The 26,186-nt window shown below is 38.5% G+C and overlaps 2 protein-coding genes across 2 annotated transcripts; one reads left to right on the forward strand and one right to left on the reverse strand.

The window, feature by feature from the left end:
- Positions 1-326: 326 nt before the first annotated feature.
- On the reverse strand, positions 327-6,264 carry LOC104586717 (protein NRT1/ PTR FAMILY 2.9-like). Its single transcript, XM_010244028.2, has 4 exons — positions 6,039-6,264; positions 5,686-5,903; positions 5,013-5,572; positions 327-1,740 (listed from the first exon to the last, which is right to left on the reverse strand). The coding sequence occupies exons 1-4, from the start codon at positions 6,124-6,126 to the stop codon at positions 831-833; spliced, it is 1,776 nt and encodes a 591-aa protein (XP_010242330.1). The 5' UTR covers positions 6,127-6,264; the 3' UTR covers positions 327-830.
- Positions 6,265-23,922: 17,658 nt separating this feature from the next.
- On the forward strand, positions 23,923-24,885 carry LOC104586718 (uncharacterized). The gene has a single exon (XM_010244029.3). The coding sequence runs from the start codon at positions 23,923-23,925 to the stop codon at positions 24,883-24,885; it is 963 nt and encodes a 320-aa protein (XP_010242331.1).
- The last annotated feature ends 1,301 nt before the right edge of the window (positions 24,886-26,186 follow it).

Consider the following 26,186-nt stretch of genomic DNA (forward strand, 5'->3'; position numbering starts at 1 on the left):
GCCTCATAATAGAACATGGTGAAAAATAAGTTGGTAACATTACTTGAACTGCTTTTTAATCTTCAACCCAATTTCCAGTCGTGTATAGAAAATAGATACAAGTACAGAAATATTTCTAATACAAAAAACGAAATCTAAATTGTGGATGAACATGTCAATATTCCGCACACATGAGACCTCATGATACGTTGTATCAATGTGATTTGATAAGTCTAGAAAGCCCCAAACCACAACCATCACTAGCAGTTCTGTATCTCATTCAAAATCATTGACTAGAAACATAATTGGGCCAACAGGCAATAATGACCCATGTAAAAACTGATGTATTTGAGCGTAAGGCAGAAATTGCACTAAAAAGACATAATATTACAAATTTCAAAAGCTTTTATATTTTGTCTTTTGTCTATGTATTATGCTCAAAAGCTTTCACCAACAAAAATACAAACCCCTTTTGATCTAAATTCAAGAAACTCCACCTTACAAAAAAAAAAAAAAAGAAATTCCACCTTATGGGCAGTTGGAAATACGGCCAACTAGAGCTCACTTTTGCTGCAAGTGACCTGATTTTAGCTCGGGCTGTTGACAGGAATGAAGAAACTCCACATGGGATCCGTACAGACCAATAGTAGAGAAAGTGGTTGATGTTAACATCTTAACATGGAGTACTACTTCAAAAGTGAACTATACGTGGAGCCTCCTCATTCGCAGCAGCAGCCCAAGACTAGAACGTAGCTAACTGTAACAGAAGTGATATATATATATAAATATTTTTCGGTAAACACAGGATAAGTAACAGAAGTGAACTAGATCGGTGGTAGTTGCACTGTAATTCAAACAGAAGATTTGTTAGGTTGTTTTGTTTCCGTGGCTAGCTCAAGGGTGATACTGTCACCCGTAGTACCCTTGTATCTATACCACCTAGCGCATATCAGAAAATACCCAAAATTTAGGGTCCCTAAGGCAGCAACCAAGAAATAAAAGTAGTCCAACCTTCCCTCGTTAAGATCCTCCGGCAACCAATTTCCGGTTGCAGCTCTGGCCGTGACCTTGTGAACTACGGACACCAAGAGACCACTCAAGTAACTCGCCCCTGCCATGACACAGAAGAACATAGACCCTGCAATGCTTCTCATGTTCTCTGGGAACTGTTTGTAGTAGAATTCGATTTGGCCAATCGAGCCAAATGCTTCAGTGATGCCGGCAAGTGCGAGCTGAGGGATCAACCACAATCCGGACATGGATGAAATAGCGCCTCCTCCTCCTGAAGCAATGCCTAGCGTTGGATAGGTAAGAGCTAAGGTCCTTCTCCTCTCTTCCACCAAGGCAGACAAAACCATGGTAAGAACTGAGAGAACAACTCCGACTCCCATCCTCTGGAGTTGTGTAATGCCACCTTCTTTGCCTGTAAACCTTCGGAGGGTGGGGACTATGATGCGGTCATAGAGGGGTAGCCAGATGGTGAGGCTAATCATGGCAAACACAATGTAGGAAGCTGCTGGGACCTCGAAGTGGGTCCCCCGGAGGCGTCTATCAGACTGAAGGGCTTGGATGACTCCGTAAGTATGTTGTTGGACGATGGCTGCATAGTAGAGGATGCCTGAGGCCCATATGGGGAATATTCTTATTAGACATTTCACCTCCTCCACTTGCTGCATTCTGCAAAGCCTCCATGGGTCCATGGCTGAACCATCTGAGTTGATCTGGTCATCAAGGGTTATGATCGCGGCTTTGTCCAGGAAACTAGTCACACAATCATGTAATTAGGTTCAAAGCTTCAAATTAAAGATGATTTCAATTTAGACAATAATATCTGCTCTGGTCGTTTTGGGGTTCACAGGGTTTGGATCTCCTATTTGGTCATATTTGAGACCGATATGGGCAACTTTTGTATCATCCATAGGGATACTGGATGTCTGAATCTCCTCACAAAAAGTCTGTTGGCATTTTGAAAGCATTGGCATCCATTCACATATGGGCCCATATATAGGCATCTGGTTGGTGGTTGGTTTTTGGGGAGTGCCAATTGATTTACTCCTCAAAGCGTGCACATCAGAAACATCTCCCATATTTGCATATTGTCATTGGTGAAAGATATTCCCAATATACAGTGGGACGGAGCTATGAGGCACGCTTTATGAGGAGCAGAACCCAATTTGCATGGGTAATATCTCCCCATAAATAATAAAATTCATGAACAGAAGATATTCCCAATGCATGGCTGAATGTGCTATGAAGTTGGTTTGAGGAGCCCTGTGTGAGGAGCAAATCTAATTTCAATTTTACAAGGGACAGGGAATTCTGTACAAGTAAAGCTTCTTTTACTTGTCACATGTCTCATATTTTGAGCCTAAATTTGATGAATAAACCTATTCATGAGCCAGGCTTTACGTTATTTTGGGTTTGGCTTTAAGCTTGGGTCCATTCAAATTTTGGTAAAAGGACAAGTCTACAGGGTGTAAATAAAAAGAATTTTGATCAATCAAACATTAATATTCTAATTCAAATTTGATTTGATTTGACTGATTTTAAGTAATTAATATAAAATCATTCAAATACTTACTGAATTTAATCGAGTCATATCCAAATTTGGATAGGATATTAATCACCTAATATTCAAATTATACGAATAGGATATTTGAATTTTACTGATTATAATATTTAAATTATACGAATTTATATCCAATCACAAGTAAACCAAAAGTGTCCATTTTGAGTTCACGTCAACTCCCATTTTGGAGCGACCCAGCCAAATGTAAATTACGCCAGTGTTCTGAATAAAAGACAATATATTTTCAACTTTTGATCAAAACTAGAAGGGCCGTCCCGAGCTGTGTTAAGAAGATGCACATGTTATGTTCAGTTCCTGAAATATTGGTTGTGCGCCTGATTAATTAATTGTCGGTGAGATAAAGAGTTCCATGTTTTTGGGGTTTAAAGAGTTTCACAAATAGTGGCATGTTCGCATTTCATTGGCAAACCGGATTTCCTGCCCACTACTCTCTATTCACACTATTTGGATTCCAGATTTCTTGCCCATGCGTACCCACAATACACCACCCCCCGTGAATTGAGAACATCTCCCCCCTGCATATTATTATATGCAGAGGATGAGATGTTCTCCATGTGTGGTTGTGATAAATATGGGTAGGGTTCTCGTGGGCAGGAGATTCGGGCTTTTCTATTTGTCGTGAATTGCAACCAACATCACTATCTTGTATTGTGAAATGTAGGGGTGGATTCGAGTCGAGCTGAGCCGAATAGTACTAGGCTCGAGCTCGGCTCGATTCATTTTATATTTTATTATAAAAATATTTAGAAAAAATATTTATAAAAAAAATTATATATAATTTTTTTATTTTATATTTAAAAAATTAATAATTATAATATTTTTATTATATATATATATATAGCCTCACGATCGAGCTCGAGCAGCTCGTGAAAAGCCTGGCTCGTTGCCACCCCTAATGAAATGTCAGATTGTAGTGTATTGTGGATAGGGTGCGGGTAGAGAAAGGGAGTAGGGTATTTGGATTCTTTCGTTGGGGTTGTTCCAATTTTTGGAGCAACTCTAATCGCAGCATATGTGAATTCTCATATTTTAGCTACCAGTTTGTTTTGCTAGAGATTGGATTCAGCTCTTACAAGGCCATGCTCACACCATATTTACAGCCACTCATGAGTCTGAATATGCTCCTCACGCCAACCTCACATCATGTTCTAGCTGCACGTCTTAGAAATTTCTCCTGTACGTACTTGCATGTTTCTTATTTATGAGAGATGTTCTCAATACACAGTGGGATGTGGCTGTGGGGAACAAATCCCAATTCACTTGCAAGTTGCAACGACGTATTGGGAATATTTTCATACTTGTATGTTTTTCTTCATGGGGAGATATTCCCCATGCACAACTGCAAGTGGCTGTTAGGACAGTGTGAGCACAGTCTTGTGCTTACTGAATCTGAATTCGTTTTGCTAGCTAATTAGTAGCTCACATTGGATTTATGGAATTTGGATCTCCTGCCCACGAGAACTCTGCACATGTTTATCACAGCCATACATGGAGAACATCTCATCCTCTGCATATTATTATATATACAGGGGAGATCCGGAGTCGGATTTATGACCTCAAGCCTAATGCAATTGTTTTAGAAATGAAATCGGATTAGCTGCTCACACTGTTCTCATAGCCTTTTCAACCATGTATTGGGAACATCTCCCCATGAATAAAAAAAATACAAATATGGAGATATTCCCAATACATGCCTAAAAAGGGCTCTGAGAACAATTTTGAGATGACTGAATCAGCCATCCTTAGAAACGCCCTTATGACATATATTTAAACTTTAACAACACCATTAACGTCCTAGTTAGTCCCTTAAAAAGTAGAGTAAATTGCTGAAACCTTCCTTGAAACTTCTTGTTGTTGCTTAAACCAACCCTGAAGTTTAGTAATTCTAACCACATCCCCTAAACTTTCTAACATAGTTGCAAGTAGATCCTCTTTGTTAGAATCTTATAAAAAGAGTCATAAAAATGTCCAAAATACTCATATATTTACTTTTGACCAAAATGTTTGTTTTCTAAATTTTCTCCTCATATGAATGACCGGCCCAAACCCTTCTAATATCTTTTTCTGAAATAGATTTATTTTCCAAAATTGCCACTCATATCCATGGCTCAAAAGTAAAGCTACAAATTTTAAATTCTTTTTCTTTTTTGTTGTTTATAAAATTTGTATTATTATTTTTTTCTATAGAAACCAGTTTCAATAGTAATTGTATGGGTATTCTGGACATTTTTTTGTCTTTAATAGAGGATTCTAAGGGGAGGGGGTCTACTTTTCAACTTTCACACTGTGTCAGAAGGTTTTTGGGAGGAGATTGCAATTACCAAACTTCAGGGTAGGTTTAGTAACGGCCAGAAACTTTAGGGAGATTTCAGCAGTTTGCCCTAAAAAGTAATAAAAATAGTGAAGATAATGGAAAGTTCAAGTAATAGCTCGAGTTTGATACCTGAATTGCTCTGTGTGAGGAAGATGGGAGTTGAGAGAACCAGCGGGAAGATGGTTGAAGAGGGAGAGGGATGGGTTTTCTGGCAGCTTCAACCTTCGTTTCTTAGTTGCAGCCACTATGACCTGTACCACACATGTCAAGGGACTCCCCTCTGGTCTCACCTTCACGTAGATTCTCGAACCCATGAAGAAGAGTACGCAGGATGAGAACATGAGAAATGCAGGGATCCCTAATCCAATGGCCCAGCTCACGTCGGACTGCACGTAGACGATGGCAGTTAAGGACGCCATCATGGCGAAGGTGAAGGTGAAGTAGTACCAATTGAAGAAGCTGTTGATGCCCCTTTTTCCTGATTCAGTGTTCGGATTGAACTGATCGGCTCCAAAGGCTAAGTTACATGGCCGGATACCGCCGGCTCCGATCACTAGGAGCCCAAACCCGCTTAGTAGGAACATCATTTGCCCTCCCGTCGGTCGGACGCAATGTCCCGTCTCATTTTTCCCACAGTGTGGAGGGTGCAATTTGGAAATGGCTGCGGTTAGCGTTATGACAAGCAACCCCTTCAAAAAAAAAAAAAAAGTAAGGAGGCAGCAGCGACAGTATGTTTTCTAAGAGTAATTAATATAAAACATAGCTAGAGTATGAAAAGTTGATGATAAGAATTGTAGTATACCGCGAAGGAAGAAACGCAAGCGAATCCGAGCGTCTTGTAACGTCCAAAGTAGGTGTCTGAGAGGAAAGCTCCAATCAAGGTGGCCAAGTTTGTGGTACCATTGAAGACGTTGATGAGCGTCGCCGCCGACACTCTTTTCAGGTTGAAGACAGTGGTGAGGTAGACCATGAGGTTGGATAAGGTGCCGAGGGTTCCCAGCTTCTCGAAGGTCTCGTTCCCTGCAATAATATCACATCCATATATTAACGAGTGAAAGATGCATGGAATTAACTATGATTAGTGAACTCACAACCGTGAAGTGTGGACTAGCTAATTAATATTATTTAATAACAATCTCTCTAGTCTCTGTATACCTATTATAAAGGGCATGGCATTAATTCCTCTGTATTTGATCTTGGGCTCATCATCAGTTGTAGAAACATGCCGCTGGTTCTTCTCCATGATTCTCACGGGGAAGAACTCTGTTCGTCCCTCCTTGAGATTCTTCAGTGTTCTAGTATTTAAGCCAGTCTTTCGCCAGAGACATTATCTATTGCAATTTGCAAATCATATCCATCGATCTGTCCACAGACCACAGTCCACTCACGCATTGTATAAACAAATGAATTGATAAGGGGTTGTTTGTCTGTACTCGCAGCTTTCCAGTCTTAGGGATCCACGTGTTCACAGAATTGAGGAAAGGTCAATAGTCATCACTCCATTAGCATCCAAGGGGCCATGCAGGTGTAAGAGGACAAACGTGTGGTGCTGGAACCTGCATGTATGATTTATGTTGGGGAAAGAGGACAAACATTTTTAGGGAGGGAAATTAAAAAAAAAAACAGAGATAATATATCACATGAATGTCAGATAGGGTGTCAATTGACCGGTTTTGGATAGCATGCATCCGATCCAAACCTTATTAAATCGGATTTAGATTATTCATTATAATCATTAGATTTGGTTAATCCAAAATAAATTGGTCTAAATTGGATATAAACTAAATTTCCAATAATCTGATCATGAGGCCAAACCCTTGTCTAATTTGAAATCGAACTTAAGTCGATATAAAATCACTTTTGCAAAAACACTTTTATGAAAGCATTTTTACGAAAAATACTTTTATGAAACCACTTTTATAGAAGCTGTTTTATAAAAGCACTTTTGTGAAACTTCTTTAATAAAAGCACTTATACGGAAGTACTTTTATAAAAGTACTTTTACATAAGCACTTTTATGGAAATACCTTTACAAAACACTTTTACAAAAGCACTTTTATAAAAGCACTTTTATGAACAAACTTTTACGAAAGCACTTCTACAAAAGTACTTTTATGAAAACATTTTTATAAAAGCACTTCTAAGAAAGTACTTTTACAAAAACACTTCCACAAAAGCACTTCTACGGAAGTACTTTTATAAACACTTCTACAGAACTACTTTTATGAAGTACTTTCATAAAATTGCTTTTGTAAAAGTGCTCAAAAAAGTGCTTTTTCAATGCTGAAAGGGTATATTTTTGTCATTTTCAGATTTTCTTCATTTTAATATATTTTTGTAATTTTTTTATATGTTCTAGCTTTTTATATAATTTTTTATGTTTTATTCGGTTTGGATTGAATCCAATGCAATCCATTTACATTTTAGTGGATTAGATTGGATTTGGACTAGATTGAATCCAATCCATTTGTAAGTGGACTCACATTGGACTGGATTGGGTTAGACCAAACCCAGTAAAATTGACACCTCTACCAATTGATACACAACCCAACAATTTGCCAAATAAAACTCCTCGTTTGGTATTTGCTTTTACCCCTTTTATCATGCAGCAACAATGTTGTCGAGTATATATTAGGGTAATAAAAAACAAAAATTAATTAAAAGCTTGATCTTTGGAAAAACCTCCTTACCTCCCCATGTTTCAAATAATTAAAATTCTGGCCAAGGTTTTTAAAACCGGACCAGGCCGGATGGGATGGTCAGACTAAAAAACATGAGAATGGTCACCTGATTAATTCCATTTTACCCCAAAACCACTTTTTTTTGCCAAAAATCGTTGATTTGGTCAATAAACTGTTGACCCAGGTTGTCGAACCGTTAACACAAACAACGATTTTTTGCTTTTTTTTTATTTTTTTGTCAAAACGGACCATTTGTTCGGACGAGACGATCAGACCACTCAACCCACGAATCAGGTCCAAAATGGTTCCCTGTCTGATTCGGTTTTAAAAACCTTGATTTTAGGTAAAAAATGGGTCAACCTCCGGATTGATTTTTAAAACAACACTGCTTAAATAATGTAATTCATCGTTTTAGGATAATACAATGGATCTTTCATGAAGTTATTCATAGGTATTAAGTTATTGATAGGTATTGTTCGAGTCATGGCTGAGTTGGTCCTGAGAGATATGTGGTTGTTCAGTTATCGCCCAGTCAGTCTGGCCATGTCGGCTTAGCTCGGCTAGCTCTGCGGCATACATGGCCTCCGCGACCTAGGCCGGGCTACGCTATTACTGTGGCCCCCCATTTATCATCTCAGCCATGTTAGCTACACGTCACATGAATGAGCATGACTACGGATAAGGAGGAGTAAGGAAGACAACTTTGTCGGGGAATAGGACTCTATCTTAAATACCTCGGCGGCCAACCTCATCCTAACAACCCTGGAAGCCCAACCTGACTAGGACACGGACCTTCGGCTATAAAGAGGTACTCCATGCTCAAGGTAAAAGATTCCAACTTGTGACACCCATACTGCTATTCTGCTCGGCCCGGCCATTCATCATTTCCTATTGACTTGAGTAGGGCACACCGCAGTAGGGCACCTCCATGGTTTGCTCTTGCGAGCTCGACAACCGCAGTAGGTCCACCTCCATGGTTTGCTCTTGCGAGCTCGACAACCGCAGTAGGGCACACCGTACACACGCACCGTGTAAGCCGCACTACACAGCCATGCTACAAAATCGCGCTACACAGCCGCACTACATAGTTGCGCTACACAGCCACGCTCTGCCGCCATCCTACACAGCCACACTACACAGTCACACTACACTCACTGCATGACACATGTGTAGCTTGGCGCACCTCACTAACTTAGCTGATCTGTGAATGGCCTGAGCCCATGATGCATAGCTCGGCAGCACATCACCGACCAAGTAGTTCGATTCGGATGTCGACGACCGAGCATAAGGTGGAGAAGAATGCCCCCACCCATCAAGGCCTGAGGGCGATCATCAAACTCCACTTGCCCAACCGACTGTCGGTCAAAGCTAGCCGAGGAATGACCAGCCCTCGAAGAGCCCCAAAAGCTCTTGAGACTAGAAATTGAGCATCCCAAAGATGAGAGCTCAGAATATACTCCAGCCCCACTAGCCGAAGATTGAAGATATCGGTCAACCCTAGACCTTGGCCAAGGTAAGGCCGAGGAACCAAAAAAAAAAGAATGATGTATGTATGCACACAAGTTAAGAACAAAAAAGTTTCATTAAGTTAAGCCATCAGTGCAGCAGGTTAAAGCTTGGCATACTGAGCTATTACAAGAACAGGAAAAACAAAGAACCCTGCGGCCATTCAATCCTTGGCGGGGGGATCAATGGCCTTGTCACCATCCTCACCATCATCATCCCCATCAACGAGATTGTTCGAAGCAGGTAGAGTGCCTAAGTCATACGCCTCCTAAGTCTGCACAATCTCACTCAACTCTGGGCAGTGACGCAGAGCCCTCCACCGAGGCCTTGTACCGATCTACCGCCTCCTCAGCAGCCTTCTCCGCCTTTAGCTCGGCGATCTCTTGCCTCAGGCCACGCACTACATCCACCTGCTTAGCCAATTGGGCCTTCAGCTTGGCCACCTCCTTCTCCAACGCGGCTGACCGCTCCCCGACCACCCAAAGCTTGGCCTCCTATCGACATCAGAAAGCCCTTCCTCGACATCCCAGTCGAGCTAAGCCCCCGACTTCGGAGCTCGGCACACCATGGCCGAGCATCACAGTGCCGGCCTCAACACCGAAGCTCGGCCTCCACCAGGAATCAAAAAGCCCTTCCTTGGCATCCGGCCGAGCTAAGCCCCCAACTCTACAGCTCGGCACACCATGGCCGAGCATCACAATGGTCTCAACACCGAAGCTCGGCCTCCACCAGGAATCAGAAAGCCCTTCCTCAACACCTGGCCGAGCTAAGTGATGTAGCATTTCAGCCGAGGAACGAAGAGTCCTTCCTTAGCTCCACCAGGAAGACACAGATCTCAAAGCTCAGCTCGATGCCCTGCCAAGCTACACGACCGCGCAACACTTCGGCCAAGCACTCCCCCTCCTCGGCTTTAGAACTGGGGGAGTGGTGTTCGGATTCCAAAGTTAGAATTCTTGGAGTTCTGCAGCCGACGATTGAATGACTCCCCGACCACAATCCACATTTTACGGACCTCACATTCTAGCGAACATTGAGGAACATCAAGTGGACTGGATGCTCAACCAGACTTCAACTTGGAGTTCCTCAGCCGAGGAACAAAAGATCCTGCCGCACTACACTTCGACTGAACACTTAATGCCTCGACTTCTGAACTGGGGGAGTGGTGTTCAGGTCATGGTTGAGCTGGTCCTAAGAGAGATGTGGCTGCCCAGTCATCACCCAGTAGCCTGGCCTTGTCAACTTATCTCGGCCAGCTCCACGACATACATGGCCTCCGCGACTTAGGCCAGGCTACACTACTACTGTGGCCCCCCATCTTATCCTCTCATCCACATTAGCTACACGTCACACGGATGAGCACGACTATGGATAAGGAGGAGTACGGAAGAGAACTCCGTCGGGGAATAGGACTATCCCAAATACCCCGGTGGTTAACCTCATCCTGACAACCCTGGAAGCCCAATCCGAGTAGGACACGGACCTTTGGCTATAAAGAGGTACTCCATGCTCAAGGTAAAGGATTCCAACTTTTGACACCTATACTGCTATTCTACTCGGACCAGCATCCTTATACCTCGGCCCGACCATCCATCATCTCCTACTGACTTGAGCGTCGAAGTACCAACCCGGAGAAATCTCTTCGGGCCTCTGACTTCTCATTTATTGATCACAGGTTTTAAAGTGCTGCCTCATCCTTGTAGCTCGGCACTTCCCTGTTGGCAAGGACTATCTAATTGCTCTCATCAATTCGTGCACCACCTCGGGTTGAGCAACATCAGATATAAATAATAAGATTTTTAAAAACTTCAAACCACATCATTATGGCAATTTTTAAAAAGGGAGTGTATTTTTATATTTATTTAAAAGATGAAGAGAGGGATGTGCAGAGGTTAAAATATAAGAAAATTTTTAATTATTTATTAAAAAAATAATGGTGGTTTAAGTAAGTTTCCTTAATTATTAAAAAACCAAGCTATAGTGGCTGGAATCAAGACTGATTTTGGTGCTGCTTGGCAAGTTAGTAATGTCTAGCTTAGATGGCCGAAAGATGTAATGAAAGATTTTTAGGTGCCGAAAATGGGAAAAGATCAAATTTTATTATATCAAACTTTGAAAAACCCAAAAAAATCATACAAAAATACCTGCCAAACAATCCTCTTTTTTGCTCCTTTCGTTAAACAGTGTGTGATTCATGGTTTGATTTCATTTCTGTTCTAAACGGGAAGATGGAAAAAAGTTTTACGTCAGAGAAAAAGAGTTTGATACGTATCTTCCACTTATATAGACTGCATTTTTTAAATGAGCAATAATAATAGGAATATTCAATATCTAAAAATCTGTGGTCCAGACCAAACAATGCCCTGTGCAAAAACAAAAACAAAAGACCAAGCAATGCCCTGTCTCGCCATGAAGACAATTTACAGGTGTCAATTCTGTTGCGATACCGAACGAATTGATATGGATTCAGCTGTCCCACACGCTTAGTACTCGGTAGATATTCAACTTCCAAATCACGTGTTTTTACTTCTATACCTCACCATTCGTATTTGCTTACAAGAACTGCTTCAGCTGAATTTAGTTATAGGGCTGCGTTGGGTTGCCCCATTTGAAGAATCCGAACTTCTTTGATCTCGAATCGGGATTCAGCTCCATTGAAAATTTAACAAATTCTCAGTCGCAGCGTAACTCAATTAAATCTCACCCCCTACCCCCTATTGCGTATGAAATCAGAATTGCTAAAATTGTACAACTTCCGGAGTCTTAATTTCCCAACTAAAATAATGAGTCAAAGTGAGGGCTGGACTCTGGAGCTGTAACTCAATTTGTTTCGTGACACAAGTCGCCATGCGTCATCCATTCATCCAACGCAGAAAGCGACTGAGGCGATAGACCTTGTCGACGATAATAGATTGAATGGATGCATGAATGAACGGCCTCTTATTATGCACCAAGCTCTCTTCACCATTAGCAAGGTCTACGTGACAAGGTGAAAATATCGAAGAATCGAGATAGCGATTTGTAGTGAAAGAGAAGTCCCTGTACAACTTACTGATTAAGTAGCTAGATAGTGAGTTCCAACACCGTCCCCGGATAATGGCAATTCGTCAGTCGCCATCTGGATTAGAATGGCCCGACGAGTTCACCACGGTATTTGACTTCGAATTTTCTTCTTGTATGTGCTGATATTAATTTTGGTTCATTGGACGCCCAACCCAATCAACAAACAATTATCGGTGTCCAATCCTTTTAATAAAATTGATGAATCCAATAGATGAGAATTGATTAAAACCCTAACGTTAATAGTGGCTACATTTTGATACAGGCAGATCATGCAATTGATTGATCCATTTGCTGTTCTATCAATGCAAGCCCCTTTTCTAACCACTGGCCACTCACTTCTCTTTCTTATGCAAAATCTTTCTCTTTCAAGAATCAAAGCTACTAATTAAGGAAGATCCTCGGTCCTCTCTTCCTCGTTTATGTTCACACAAATGTTGTCACATCAAATGCATATCAAAACATTACACGACTGATTTTAATGATAATGCAAAATACATTTTTAAATAAATATGACTGACTGTCTAAAACATGGTTTTTAAAATTGGATAGATCAGATGGTCGGACCAGAAAAAACCAGGAACCGGTCAGATGATCAATTCCATTTTACTTCAGAACCGTTATTTTCCCCCAAACCATTAATTTGGTCAATAAATCGTTGACTCAAGCGATCAAATTGTTCAACGGTTTAATCGGTTTTTACTTTTTTTTGTCAAAATAGGTTGTTCGTTCGGTTCAAACGATTAGACCATTCGGTCCGAAAACCAAACCCCTAACCTATTCGTTGTCTGGGTCAATTTTAAAAACCTTGATCCAAAACTAACAAAAGCCCTTCAAGCAAGCTACGCACACCAAACATCACTAAAACAAACATAAAAGAAAATCTCTAGCCATTAGGCTTGTACAAGATACACCTCCCTAGTGTGACTCATGTTGGCCAAGGAAGTTCCTCGTATCCTTTCAACCCATTGATAACCAGCTTCGAGCCCCCTTCGATGACTATTCTATAACGCCTGAACTTTGTCACCACCACCGGATGAGATTCCAACGCCGCTCAAGCATCTGTCATGTTGATCGAGCACGAGCCAATATCTTTACTTAACAACCACGCACCAATTGCACAAGGGTCTTTCCCTTTCCTTGACACATCAAAATTAATTTTTACTTCATTACGACATGGACTCTTCCAGCTGACTAAGATGCTTGAATTCGACAAGTCATCATGGAGGTTATCCTCAAAGGTAAAAAGGACATAAATTCTAGAAAACTCACTTTTAACCTTCTCAAAGATTACCAATGGAGGAATCCATACATTGTTAAAAAATTTCTTATTTCTAATTTTCCAAAGTTTCTACAGTGCACATAGTATCATACTCACATTTTCTAGCAGAAACTTATCAATCTCTCGATTCCTGTAGTTCTTTTAATCTTCCCACCAGTTACAGACAGCCTCATCCTCGTAAGGTCTAGGAACATAAGGATCCAATATTACCATACCTGTTTGGTTAATATTAATTTAATTAGGGTAAAAGACTTAACCATTACCTTGAATTTTGAGTAATTGATTTAAACATATTCTATCATTTTAAAATGGACTTAAATATACCTTTTGGGCTGACCTACTATATACCCTTCCTCAGTTTTTAACTCATAGAAAATCATTAAATCCTCTTTTGCCCTCCTATGTACTCTTAATAGATGAGTTCTTTTTTGTTAATCAGATGGACCTTTTGATAACAATAAATCAACATAAAGTTGCAAAATGTCCAATATCATCTGCAAAAGCTAATAAATTTGACAGGCCAGCTTTAGGATAACCTGAAACATCATGGTTCTCAAATTGTCTACAAACACCTAAACGATTCATACCATCCAAACCCACGAAAAATGAAGGATAAAATAAAATCTGAATCTTTTCCATTTAGTGTACTCCATTCTCTTACTAAAGTCAATAACATTGAAAGAGGAGTGAGAGACTGAGAGAGAACCTCCTTTCTCTGGAGTGCTATTTAAATCTCTAAATAGCAGTCCAATGGTTGAAAGGGGCCCAACTATTGCAAGTGCCCTTTTCTACCTTTTTTGGACCGGAGTTGGATTGGGCTTGAGCTAACCCAACCCAAGTTGCACTTTGTACAAGTACCCAATTTGTTTGCTGACATATGGTAGTTTTTGTTTTTGAAAATAAAAACTACCATGTTGCCGAACACCCCTTAGTCTATGTCAAACAGAGAATATGATTATTTTTCAATGACAAAAAATGTAGAAAAAATCGTTCTTAACCAATGTTTTCAGCTAACTGTTGACCCAGATTATCAAATTGTTCAAACCATCACCTGGTTCCATTTTCAGATTCAGTTATCCTAAGGTTATGTTCGGTTTGAAGGAAAAGGTAGGGAAATGTAGGAAAATTTATACAAGGTTTGTAAAAGTTTCCCTACATTTACCTTCATTTTCCTACCTTTTCCTTCAAACCAAACACAGCTTAAAACCCAGAATTTGACCAAAATTGTTGATATGATAAAAATAAAACATTCGATTTGGGTGGTTGAAATGTTGACCTGTTTGGCCTGGTCACCAAGTCATGGGTTACATATTAAAATGTGTTGAAACTTCTAGAGGCCAAAACTTTGTCCGATTGTGATATAATGTGTTAATTTGTTATGGTCTGATCCTGATGATTGAACTGTTGACCCACAACAGGAGGCAAGACAATTCAGCTCCGGGGCCTGGACTTTTAAAACACTGAACTTGAACGTGTTTTTGCTTTTTTTTCATCCATTTTCTCAATCCAACCGTGCAATGAAAACACAAATGCGACCCATTTTGTGAAAATATATGATTTGAATTTTTTAAATCTAGAGCTATGACCTATGAATAATCCACTCAGTTGTGGACCATTTTTCATTGTTTTTTCTTACTTTTAGTTGTGTTCAATTTGAAGGAAAAGGTAGGGAAAAGGCAGGGAAAGGGTAGCAAAATCTGTACAAGTTTTGTACACGATTAAATTTTCATTATTGATTTGCTTCCTTTGTGGAGGTTGGAGGAAACTTTGGCAATTTTAAACTCATTAGGGAAATCCAATGTTTGTTACTCTTCTTGTTATTAATGTTGAGATCAATGATTAAAGTATCGGTATCGAGTATTATATTGGACAACTTGGATATAGATACGGATACGGATACACTTTAGAAACGTATGGATAGAGATGAAAAATATGAAAAACTTGGATACACTAGGGAAACACATACAAATTTCATAAACACATTAATAACACTAAATTTATGGTCAATTAGCCATAAATATTGTATAAATATATAAGAAATATAAATATTTAATGGTGAACATAAAAATAAATTATAATTAATAGCAAAATGCACAATTATCATACAATGCATTAATTAAGAGTCCAAGATGGATTTATTATATTTATCTTAATTATTATATCAATTATTTTCTATTTTATTAGTTTTACATTTTAACATTAACAAAAAAAGTTAACCAAATATTAAATTCTCAAACATAAATTAAATTATCATTTAATAATTTATAAAATATATAATTTTAACTTAAAACATATAAAATTTGTTAAATTTTCTAAGATATATATCATATGCAAATTCATAATTTTTTAATTATTAAAATAATTATTTCATTATTAATTTTTTTTTTGAAATTAAAAATCAAATTTTCATATAAATGTAAATTAGTGGATTTGATAAATTCAATTTAATATTATATTCTTGAATATTTTTATTTTTTGTATATAATAAATATGTTGTCATTTAATGTAAATGAAAATGAAAATTATATAAAATTTGTGAGATATGTTATATGTATCATGTGCAAATTTATAAATTTTAAGTAGTAAGGTAATTATTCTACTATTAATATTTTATTTGTATAACTTTTTTGAGATTAAAATAATCTTTTGATGTAAATATATTTTTTGGTACTCCTTTTGATGTGAATATCCAATTGATAGATCATTTATTCAATTTGTTTATAAAATACTAAGTTTAAATATTATTTATTTTAATTTTTAATTGGGGTTGGTAAACATAAATATTTATTATTTATTTGGATAGACATTAATAAAAATGTATTATTTCTTTAAATGTCACAACGCATGATATGACCAAATGATTTGACGGAAAGTTTAATCGAAGACATTGCGTATCAGCTGATATAATACGATATGGACCAATACACACATCTCGATTCAATATCGTATTAATATTTATGTTTACCAAAATATTTATTATTTATTTGGATAGACATTAATAAAAATGTATTATTTCTTTAAATGTTACAACGCATGATATGACCAAATGATTTGACGGAAAGTTTAATTGAAAAACGTTGCGTATCGGCTGATATAATACGATATGGACCGATACACACCCATCTCGATTCAATATCGTATTAATATTTAAATCCTGATTGAGATTGAGAGAAATAAAAAAAAAAAGGAAGTTGTTAAGGAATTCCCTGAAGAGCCTTCAGGTTCCGGTCTTCCATGCTTATGCTCCATGGCCACACCTACAAGACCAATTTGAATGTCAGTCAATCAGCTTTAAAGCCATTGCCGTAACTGACACCTTTATCCCCAGAGTCAATAAAACTAGGCCCAAAGGCTGATAACCTCCCAAGCTTTTTATGAATTTGGTCCTACGCATTCCCGAAAACTCAATTGATGTGCAAACACGATAGGTTGACAATCATATGTGCAGATCAATAAATCAAGATCGAACAACCACGATATTTATATATATTATAAATTTATTATATGTTTTAGTGTAAATCATAAAAAATTAAATTTGATTATATAAATTTTTATCTTTGCACAATGTATACCATATGTGGTGACACTAGTATGATAGAAAGAGGAACAAGGATAAATGACGGATACTTTCACCACAAAACTCACATGTATCTCTTTCTCTTTTCATTTCTCACATATATGGTTTTCTATTTTTCATTTTTCACATTATTCATCCCTAAAGCAAGATTTAGGTGGGTTTGATAAATCTGAAATTTCAGATGTAAAAAGTTAAAAAGATATTAAAAGTGTTTGAAATCTGATTTTTTTTTTATCTTTTAAAGGATCTGAATAGATAATGCTGTTTGTGTGGATCAATTGTGTAACATCTGAAATTGTTTTGTTTTACTATTTTACCCCTAGAACAAGCTATTTTGTAATTTTGAATGCAGGTAGCACTATTTCATATAAAATAATTTATCAAATTCAAAATAATATCAAAATTATACAAAAAAAGTAATAAATAATTAATTATTTAATAATAAAACTTAATAAAATTAATATTAAATATTAAATATTAATATGATTAAAATTAAAATAATTAATTATTATTAATACTGAAATAACACGAATAAAAATAGTAAAACGAATCATAATTGATAATAATTAATAATTATAAATAACACAATAAAAAATAATAAAAATAATTAATCACTAATAAAAATATTAATATGATTAAAATTTAATAAAATTAATACAACCTAACCTATCTTCTTCATTTACCCTAATCTACTATTCATCGTCTCACTGATTCTAACACAAACCAGAGTTACCGCGACAGTTGCTGCGGGAAGAGAGAGAGAGAGAGAGAGAAAGAGAGAGAGAGAGAGAGAGAGAGAAGCAGGAAGAGAGGGAATGAGAGAGGGAGTAAAAGCGATAGAGAGTGGCGTTCTTCTTGGAGTCGCACTTCCTCCCTGAGAAACACGAAAATGACTAGGGTTTTTGGGTTTGTGGTTAGTGAGGGATAGTGCACATCATTTACAAAATATTGGAAGGGTAGTTTTGATTATGCACCAGCTCTGAAATGCGTCTGAGCACGTTAAGAGCCAACCCAAGGTCTAAGGTTTTCAGATCTGAAAACAATATTCAGATAAAGTTTAAGAGGTAAAACCAAACAAGTGTGAGAATCTGAAAAATAGCATTTTCAGATTCAGACCTCTAAAAAGTGCAATCAAACACCACCTTAGTCTTGGAATCAACCCCAATAAGTCACCAAACTGAAATCTTAAGGCTGTGTTTGATGACTTGAAAGAAAGAAAAGGTAGGGTTGTACAGGTTTCCCTCCTTCACCTCTTTTTTTTTTTTTTTTCAAACCAAACAAAACATAGCCTAAATTTATTTTGGGGACCCATCCGTCCACCCATATTTTAAGTCCTCATTATGAAGTAGAGGAATAACGGACCTATGAGATATACCATATAACCAGCAACCTACATAAAATTTAATTGCTTATTATACCTTATACAAAAAGTAGGAAAGGACAATTTCTTGAAATCAATGCTGTCTAACCAATCCAATATATAGCATTATTTCTCAGCATTAAAAATTTTCCCTTTAGGCCCCATTTGTTTTTCGGTAAGTTATTTACCCGGGTAAATGCAGCTACCTGGGTAAGTTTTTTCTGGAAAATACTTACCTGGGTAAGTGCATTTACCCATGTTCTTTTATTTCTCATGTAAATAAGGCAATGACCATTTTAGCCAAAAAAATCTATTATTAATAAAGACATTTTTGTCCCATTCAAGTGTTGGCAAAGTTATTTACCCACCTAGGAGATGGGTATCACTTACCCAGGTTAATAATATCTACGAAAATAAACTTTCCCTGATCCCCACATAAATCTGAAAAAAGAACATGGGATTCTTGGTCAATGGGAACCAAAATCCCATTGACCAACTTCCCCCCCTCTCAAAATCCTAAAAAAGAATGCCCTCTAAAGCAAATAGTACACTAGTTACCATCTCTGTTATTAGTACAACAATTGATTCTCCTCTTGAATTTATGCTACAACTTTGCCTGAAAATCAAGTAGCACATATCTACTATCATTTATAATGTTTTCCCAATTATCATCTCTACATTCTCCCCTCTGAAACTTAACCATTTTTGCTTCACCTTTTATAGTATGAATAATTATATAAAAAATTAGTATTAAATTAAAAAAAAGAATTAAATAAATATTAGGCACTCCATGTGACTTGTATAGAAGCAATAATACACAAAAGTTGGGAATTGGGTCAGGTCAAAATCAAATTGATAGAATATTTGGGTTGAGATGCCATTTAAGTAAAATTGAGAAGGAAGGTGCCAAATAACAATCCCATGTACCCAGTTAGTTACAAACAGAAGGAACAGGTATTTCTGGCGGAGCTCGGAGATCAGTCCAAAGCATGCAAAGCCGAAGGCTCTGTGGTTTGTTACAAAGGAAGAGAGGTGGTGAATAGAAGAAAAAGAAAGCTTTCATGATGGCCGGAATTGCTGCATGGGTTTTCTTTCTTTCTTCTTTCTTTTACTGTTTAAATAATGGACGGAATTGCTTTTTGTCTCGCTTATTTTATTTGTTCCAAGGACATGCCCGTGACCTGGCTTTTGTTTGCAGCGGATGTCCCATAAGAACGTGATTGCACATGAATGAGAGAATGAGAGAACCGATTGGACCTCCTTCAATTCCTCATCAGTCATCACATCACCACTCAAGGCCCTAAAGGTTTTATTCTCTCCACTCTCGAGCTTGAACCAAGGGGTAGCTGGAGGTCTATAATTAACAAACGAAAGATATCGATGTCGACAGAGCAAGGTCCCCTCGAGATAGCGGTAAAGGAATTAAGGAAGTCACATATGTGGAGTAACCTAGATTTAGAGGGCCCGTTTGGCAAGTATTTTGAGAAGATAGACACATTGAGCTTTTGATATAAAACCTGAACAATTTGTAGACAATTTGGTAAATATGATTATTCATGGATATGTTGGAAGACAATATCTGTATGCACGAGTATGCACATTACTGATCTGGGATACTTACTGCATGTTTGACACTTGACCCATCACGGTTGGATCACAATGGTCCAAATGACAGTGGATCCAGGTCTTGTGGGTCCCACCCACATTAATCCATATCAAATCACAGACCACAAAAAAAAAAAAAAAAAAAAGAAAACTCAGTGGTTCACATTAATCCATACGTAACACAACAAATTTGACTAGCAAGAAAATAGAATTGATCTGAGATGGACCTATGCAAATAACAATCGATGAAACAAAAAAACCTCTAACAATACATATTGGGATGTGAGTTTACGCAAACCACCAACCAAATGATGAACGACCACTGCCGTGAGACAAACCAGCACCCAGTAATTTGTAATCTCCAGTAAAAGAAGGGGAAAAAGTAATTGCGGTGGAGACGACCATGGAAGAGAGACGAAGAAGGGGAGATAAAGGATGACATTAGCGGAGTAGGAGGAAGTGGAAAAGCGAACCTGAAAGAGATGCGTGTGTAAATGAGGTTTTTTTTGTTGGGGGGAGTTGCTATTATTCATAAAATTCGCGTGTGAGCGTCAAGCACACCTATGGTGAAGCTCCCAGGGGGCATAAAGGCCTGAAAATTACATCTATAGCTTCTCAAAATAAATTTTTTTATGTTTTTTCAGTGCTCCATCTTTTAGCATTTAGATCTTCTGCAAATCAAATAAGAATAGACCAAAAATGGATCTTTCGGATTTTTAAACAGACAGAAAATCGTATAAAAACACATGCCAAACGGATCCCTACTCTTTTCCCATCGGCTTTCAATGAACCAAAGCAAAACAAACACTTACTGTGCAACCATAATTTCAGAGGCCATCTGGGGCGTTGTTCCATTTTAACTCTTTTCCGTACAGGCAGTTGTTGGTCAATGTGAAGCGGGAACGATGATTAGTAGTCATAGTAGATTAATAGGGGGGACGTCTTCCTCTGACATTTTCTTGTTTTTGACTTCTTTCCAGAATGCCTTTCCTTTTTTTTTTTTTAATGTCGTACGCTTGTGACTTGCCAACTATCACTGGTGGTTCTCATCCTTCTGAGAAATTGGACGACCGCAGCCATCCTTTAAGAGATCTGCTTCCCATCTGGTGGGGTCATCCTGATGATGCTGGTCCCGCTAGGACAGCGAAGACAGAATAACACACGCTCCCATCCCACCCCACCAGCTCTCTTGGTCTTGGTCCCCCCCACCCTGCTGCTCGGTTTCTAACTTACGCCCATTGCGTGTTTTAGCAAATTCATAAGTGGTAGGAACCTCGGTATTCTCCATCTAGGACCTCAACCACACTACTCGCGAGTCCGGACTGTGGAGATGCTCTCAATACAGGCGGGATGTGGGTGTGAGGAGGAGATTCCGATCTGCTGCACTTATAAAAGTAAAAGAAAATAATCCACATCGTCACATGAACCCCATCAGTGGAAGAAAGCAATTATTATACTGTCTGACCCATGGTTTTAAAAAATGAACCGTTTAGGGGTCCGATTATTGATTTGAACGGTCCGATCGTTTGATCTGAATGATCGGCCTATTTTGACAAAAAATAAAAAATTAAAAAAAAATTATAAATTTGAAAAACAGTCAAAACTATTTGAACAGTTTGAATAATTAATCAGCCAGTTCAGCAGTTTATCGACCAAAATCAACAGTTTTAAGGGAAAAAACGGTTTTAGAGGAAAACAAAATCGGTCAAGTAACAGGTTCTCGGTTTTTCCAGTTCAACCATCCAATCGAGTCCAGTTTTGAAAACAGTGGTCTGACCCTCCAAAAAGAATCCGATTAATCTGTGGTTGTGATTTGTCTGGATGATTGGAAAGTTCTGATCCATGACGAAACAGTCAAACAAATAGGGTTGGTAGGGCGGGTGCATAAGGTGTATTTTAGCATACGGAACCAACATATCATTGGTGGAGTCTCAGAACAATGAGCTGGCATCATTTTGTAATTGGAAAGTTTTGCTCTTTCTTTCCAGAAATTCCACTGCTACCCTTTTCTCTTAATTCATCTCATCACCTTCTGGGTCCCCTTCTAGGCCCATTTACCGGTTACCAGAGAGACGGGATCTGTTCCTCACATTTGGGCGCCTCACATACACATCTACTGTGCATTAGAAACATCTCCCTTGAATAATAACTTAAAAATACGGAAGATATTCCTAATACATGGTAGAATGTGCGTATGAAGCGCCCTCTGTGAGAAGCAGATCCGGTCTCATTACTACATCGATGCCACTGTCTACATCAATAGCATGTAAAGTTAGTTGTGTGGTTAAACAGGCCCCCAATTGTTATTTTCAGAGTCTTTCAAGTATGACAACTGTGGGAGACTCCGGATCACCCGTCAATAAAATAGGTTCCAACCCTTTACCAACATCATCTTACATCGCAGATTTCGTACATAGCAAGTTCCAGTATTATGGTGAGTGTGCGGTGTTAGTAGAGGGTTGAAACGTATTTTGTTGACAAAAAATCTCAACACATTGTGGAACGGGAACCCCTTTCAAGGCCGTTAAATATTTAAAATACGTCACATTAGCAAGTCGTGACCCCTGCCGACGGCCCAAGGTTTTGGCATCCAATGGGCCCACTGGCCCAGTAAGCACCGAAAAGGCGGGAATAGGATACATTTGCATATTCTATAAAAGACGAGGGCATTCCTGTTACTGCAGATGAAGCTGTGGCCTGTGGGGCTTCCTTTGCTCAAGCAGTATGCAGTATGGGGTTTATCAGTGTTTATTACACTAATAAATATGTATTTTTTTTCTTTGTTTTCTTTTTATTTTAGCTTTGTTCCAAGGATGCATGATTTCCGATTCCAGTGCATTCATTCCCACTAGTCACCGCATCTTCTCTGTGCTTCTGAGACTTAGAACTTGCGATTTTGTATCTTCTTTATCAGAGGATTTGGCCTGGGATTGCTAAATCTTTTCATTGTTTCTTGGTTTTCCTGGGCGAAATTTCAGGCGGAAGAAGTTTGTAGGGAAGACACGGTTTGGAATTATTCGATCCTTGTTGTTGTTCATGTCCAGTGGTTGAAAATGCAGAGGAATTGAGGTTGCCTGGATTCTGTTCAGCGTGACGGATTGAAAGATTTCAGTTCGAGAAAGGAGTAGGACAGTGTTTAACGCCTGGGAAATGAGCTTCTTTCCGAAGTTTTTAGGGTTTTCTTTGTATTCCGGCGTGTTCTTTGGCGGGTGTTGTTCCAGAAATCTTATCATGCAGCAAGGAATTTCGAGTGGAATATCAAGTGTTGCAGAGGATTTAGGAGTTCGTCGTCTTCTCAGCTGACTTCTTTTTGGAGGATTCCATCTCGAGGAGAGCTTAAGCGTAGCTATAGCTGAAGACTTGAAGTTCACTTGGAGCTTTTTAGCTGTTTTCTAGTGAAATCTGTTTATTGTTTCACGAAGATCAGGTATTTTAACTGAATTACAGTCTCTGCTTTTCTTCCCTGGCCTGTTCTCTGATGGCTGTGTCGATGAACTGCGAAAAATTTCCAGTGAAATTGGGAGAAATTTCAGAAAATGAGATTGACCTTTCTCTGGTTTGAAGAATATTGCATTATTTGAGCTGTAGAGAAATGCCGAGGAGTCGGAATTTTTGTTTCAAAATTACGTACAAAAAAGTTGATCTAAATTTCAAGGTTGTAAGTTGAAACGGCTTAAAAGGCTTCAAAGTCGTTAAATTGTTGCTTGGAAGAACTCTTTGCTTTAGCAAGTTGCCGTTGGTTAACTTGGTTTCATTTACAGTGTTCCTTAAACGTGATATGATCTGATATCCTTTGTGGAGTTTGAAGTGTTAGTAGACTAATTTACAAGCTTCTTAAGATTTCTTGCTGCACGTCGGAGAAAACCTCTGACTCATTTTATATTTAGTAACGGGTAAGTTGTAACCTCTGGGAATCTGTTTAAGGAGTTTGATAGTTTTAGCTTTGATTATCTCAGTATTACGGAGCATTGATGGGGCTTCTTGGAAGTCTCTCAATGCTTCTCCCGTTATTGCTGTGGGTTCTATGGATGCCGGCAGTCAGAGCTCAATTGCCTGGAGATAAGGAAAGATCTGCACGCTCTCTAGATGCGCTTCTACAAGACTACGCTTTCCGTGCTTTTCCCTCTGTTCATCCACGAACAGGCACACTTTATGCCGGGGAACCGCCTTCTAATTTAACAGGGATTAAGATTTCAGCAATGCGGCTGAGGAGTGGTAGCTTAAGGACCAGAGGTGTTAAGAGCTACTGGGAATTTGAGATGCCCAAGGGAGTTGTCGTGCAACCATATGTAGAGAGGCTTGTTCTGGTTTACCAAAACCTGGGAAAATGGTCTTTTTTCTATTATCCAATACCTGGCTACACATATCTGACTCCCATAGTGGGTCTCCTTGCATATGATGCTTTCAATTTATCATCGACAAACTTGCCTGAATTGGACATAACAGCACCAATTAACCCCATCTCAATTAAGTTTTCAGGTGTACAATCAGCCCCAAGTGGGTTGAGTGCAAAATGCATTTGGTTTGATTTGGAGGGTGTGATGAAGTTCAGCAATATAACATCGGACAATATCTGTTCAGCAACCAAACAGGGTCATTTCTCAATTGTGGCTGAATACACTGCTGCACCTTCTCCCTCACCGGTGTCTCCTCAGATTAATGGAGGGCCAAATGAGGGTCCAAGTCTGGGTGGTGGTGAGTCAAAGGTGTGGAAGATAGTAGGGTCTGTGCTTGGTGGGTTTGTTTTATTGGTACTATTGTCTTTACTGGTGTTGTGGGTACAGAGGTACAAGCACCAAAAGAAGATGCAACAGATGGAGAAAGCATCTGAGGTGGGTGAAGCCTTGCATATTGCCTCAATCGGGAATACAAGAGCACCTATGGCCCTGGGGACACGAACACAACCAGTCCTGGAGAATGAATATGTGCCTTAATTTTGTCCATTTGTACAAGCTATATCCACTATTCACATTCAGTTCATGCATTCAGATATTCTTCTCATCCATTCTTTCTGTTTGTTTCTATTCTTCTCTCCTTTCTCATTTTTTTTTTTCATTTTAATGTATGCCTCCTTGTTGTTGCATAGAGTAATAGTAATACCAGATTTTTATTATGACTTTTTAATTTTATTCACATATATATGCTTAACACTGTGTACACAAATTAAAATTAAATCTGCACATAGAGGTATTTGAATGTAGCAGAACCATCTTCTTCGCTTAGTTGATCTATGAGATATCATTTTTGATGATTAACATGTTGTAATGTTTATATATTTTAGGGTGCCATATATAGAGTTTTCTACTACTACAGTTGGGCTGCATGAATTAGCTAAGCTAGCTTGCAGCCTGGACTGACTTCAACCTGTTTGGCTAGGTCAAGAATGAGAAGGGATACAGTGCAGAATGCAAGTAGATACTGACTGTCAAATTTGATCAGCCATTGATTGGATTAAATACTTTTTTTTCTGGTAAAAAATTGGATTGGATACCAAATATCAACATATATTCTCATGGCTTTTACTGGTAAAAAATTTCTCATGGTTTTATTGGTCATTTCAATGTTATCATTCAAATGCATGTGGCTTGATCAATATGTATTATTGTCACATAAGATAAAGTAATTCCATGAAGCTCCAATAAATCAGTGTGGTGACTTGAGACCTGAAACTAGTTGTTTTTCTTGTCTAATATTTTTCTTTGTTTCTTTTGGAATTTAGTTGAAATTTTAACAAGGAAGAAGCATGGGTTTTTCCGTCCAAGATGTGGACACTTGTAGCGTGAAGAGTTATCAAGCATTTGAACTATTTCATTCCTAGTGATATAACTCTCCTCTAAATCACCAATTCACCTCTTCATTTACCACTGTCTATGGTGGTGTTTGGTAGTGTGGCCATTTTCTCAAGAAATACTGCCATGTCAGCTAGGGATGCAGCTTGGGTGGGCTTGGGTTGGGCATTTGTTAAAATTTGAATGGGCCCATGGTCATTTTCTCAAGAAACAATGCCATGTCAGCTAGGGAAGCAACTTGGGTGTGCCCAGGTTGGGCATTTGTTAAAATTTGAATGGGCCCAGCCTGAAGGCCTGGGCCCAAAGTAGTGTAAAATGAAAGTCTAATTCTCAATTGAAATTAAATTTCTGTAGAAAGTCAGCCTGGTTGCAATACAGTTTCAGAAATGAAATGTAATCCATAAACTGTTCTAACTTCCAACTTCCAAGTGGAACTTCATTGAGGA

This window comes from Nelumbo nucifera, chromosome 4 (genome assembly GCF_055504915.1).
Source record: "Nelumbo nucifera cultivar China Antique chromosome 4, China Antique-T2T, whole genome shotgun sequence".
Lineage (NCBI taxonomy): Eukaryota > Viridiplantae > Streptophyta > Magnoliopsida > Proteales > Nelumbonaceae > Nelumbo > Nelumbo nucifera.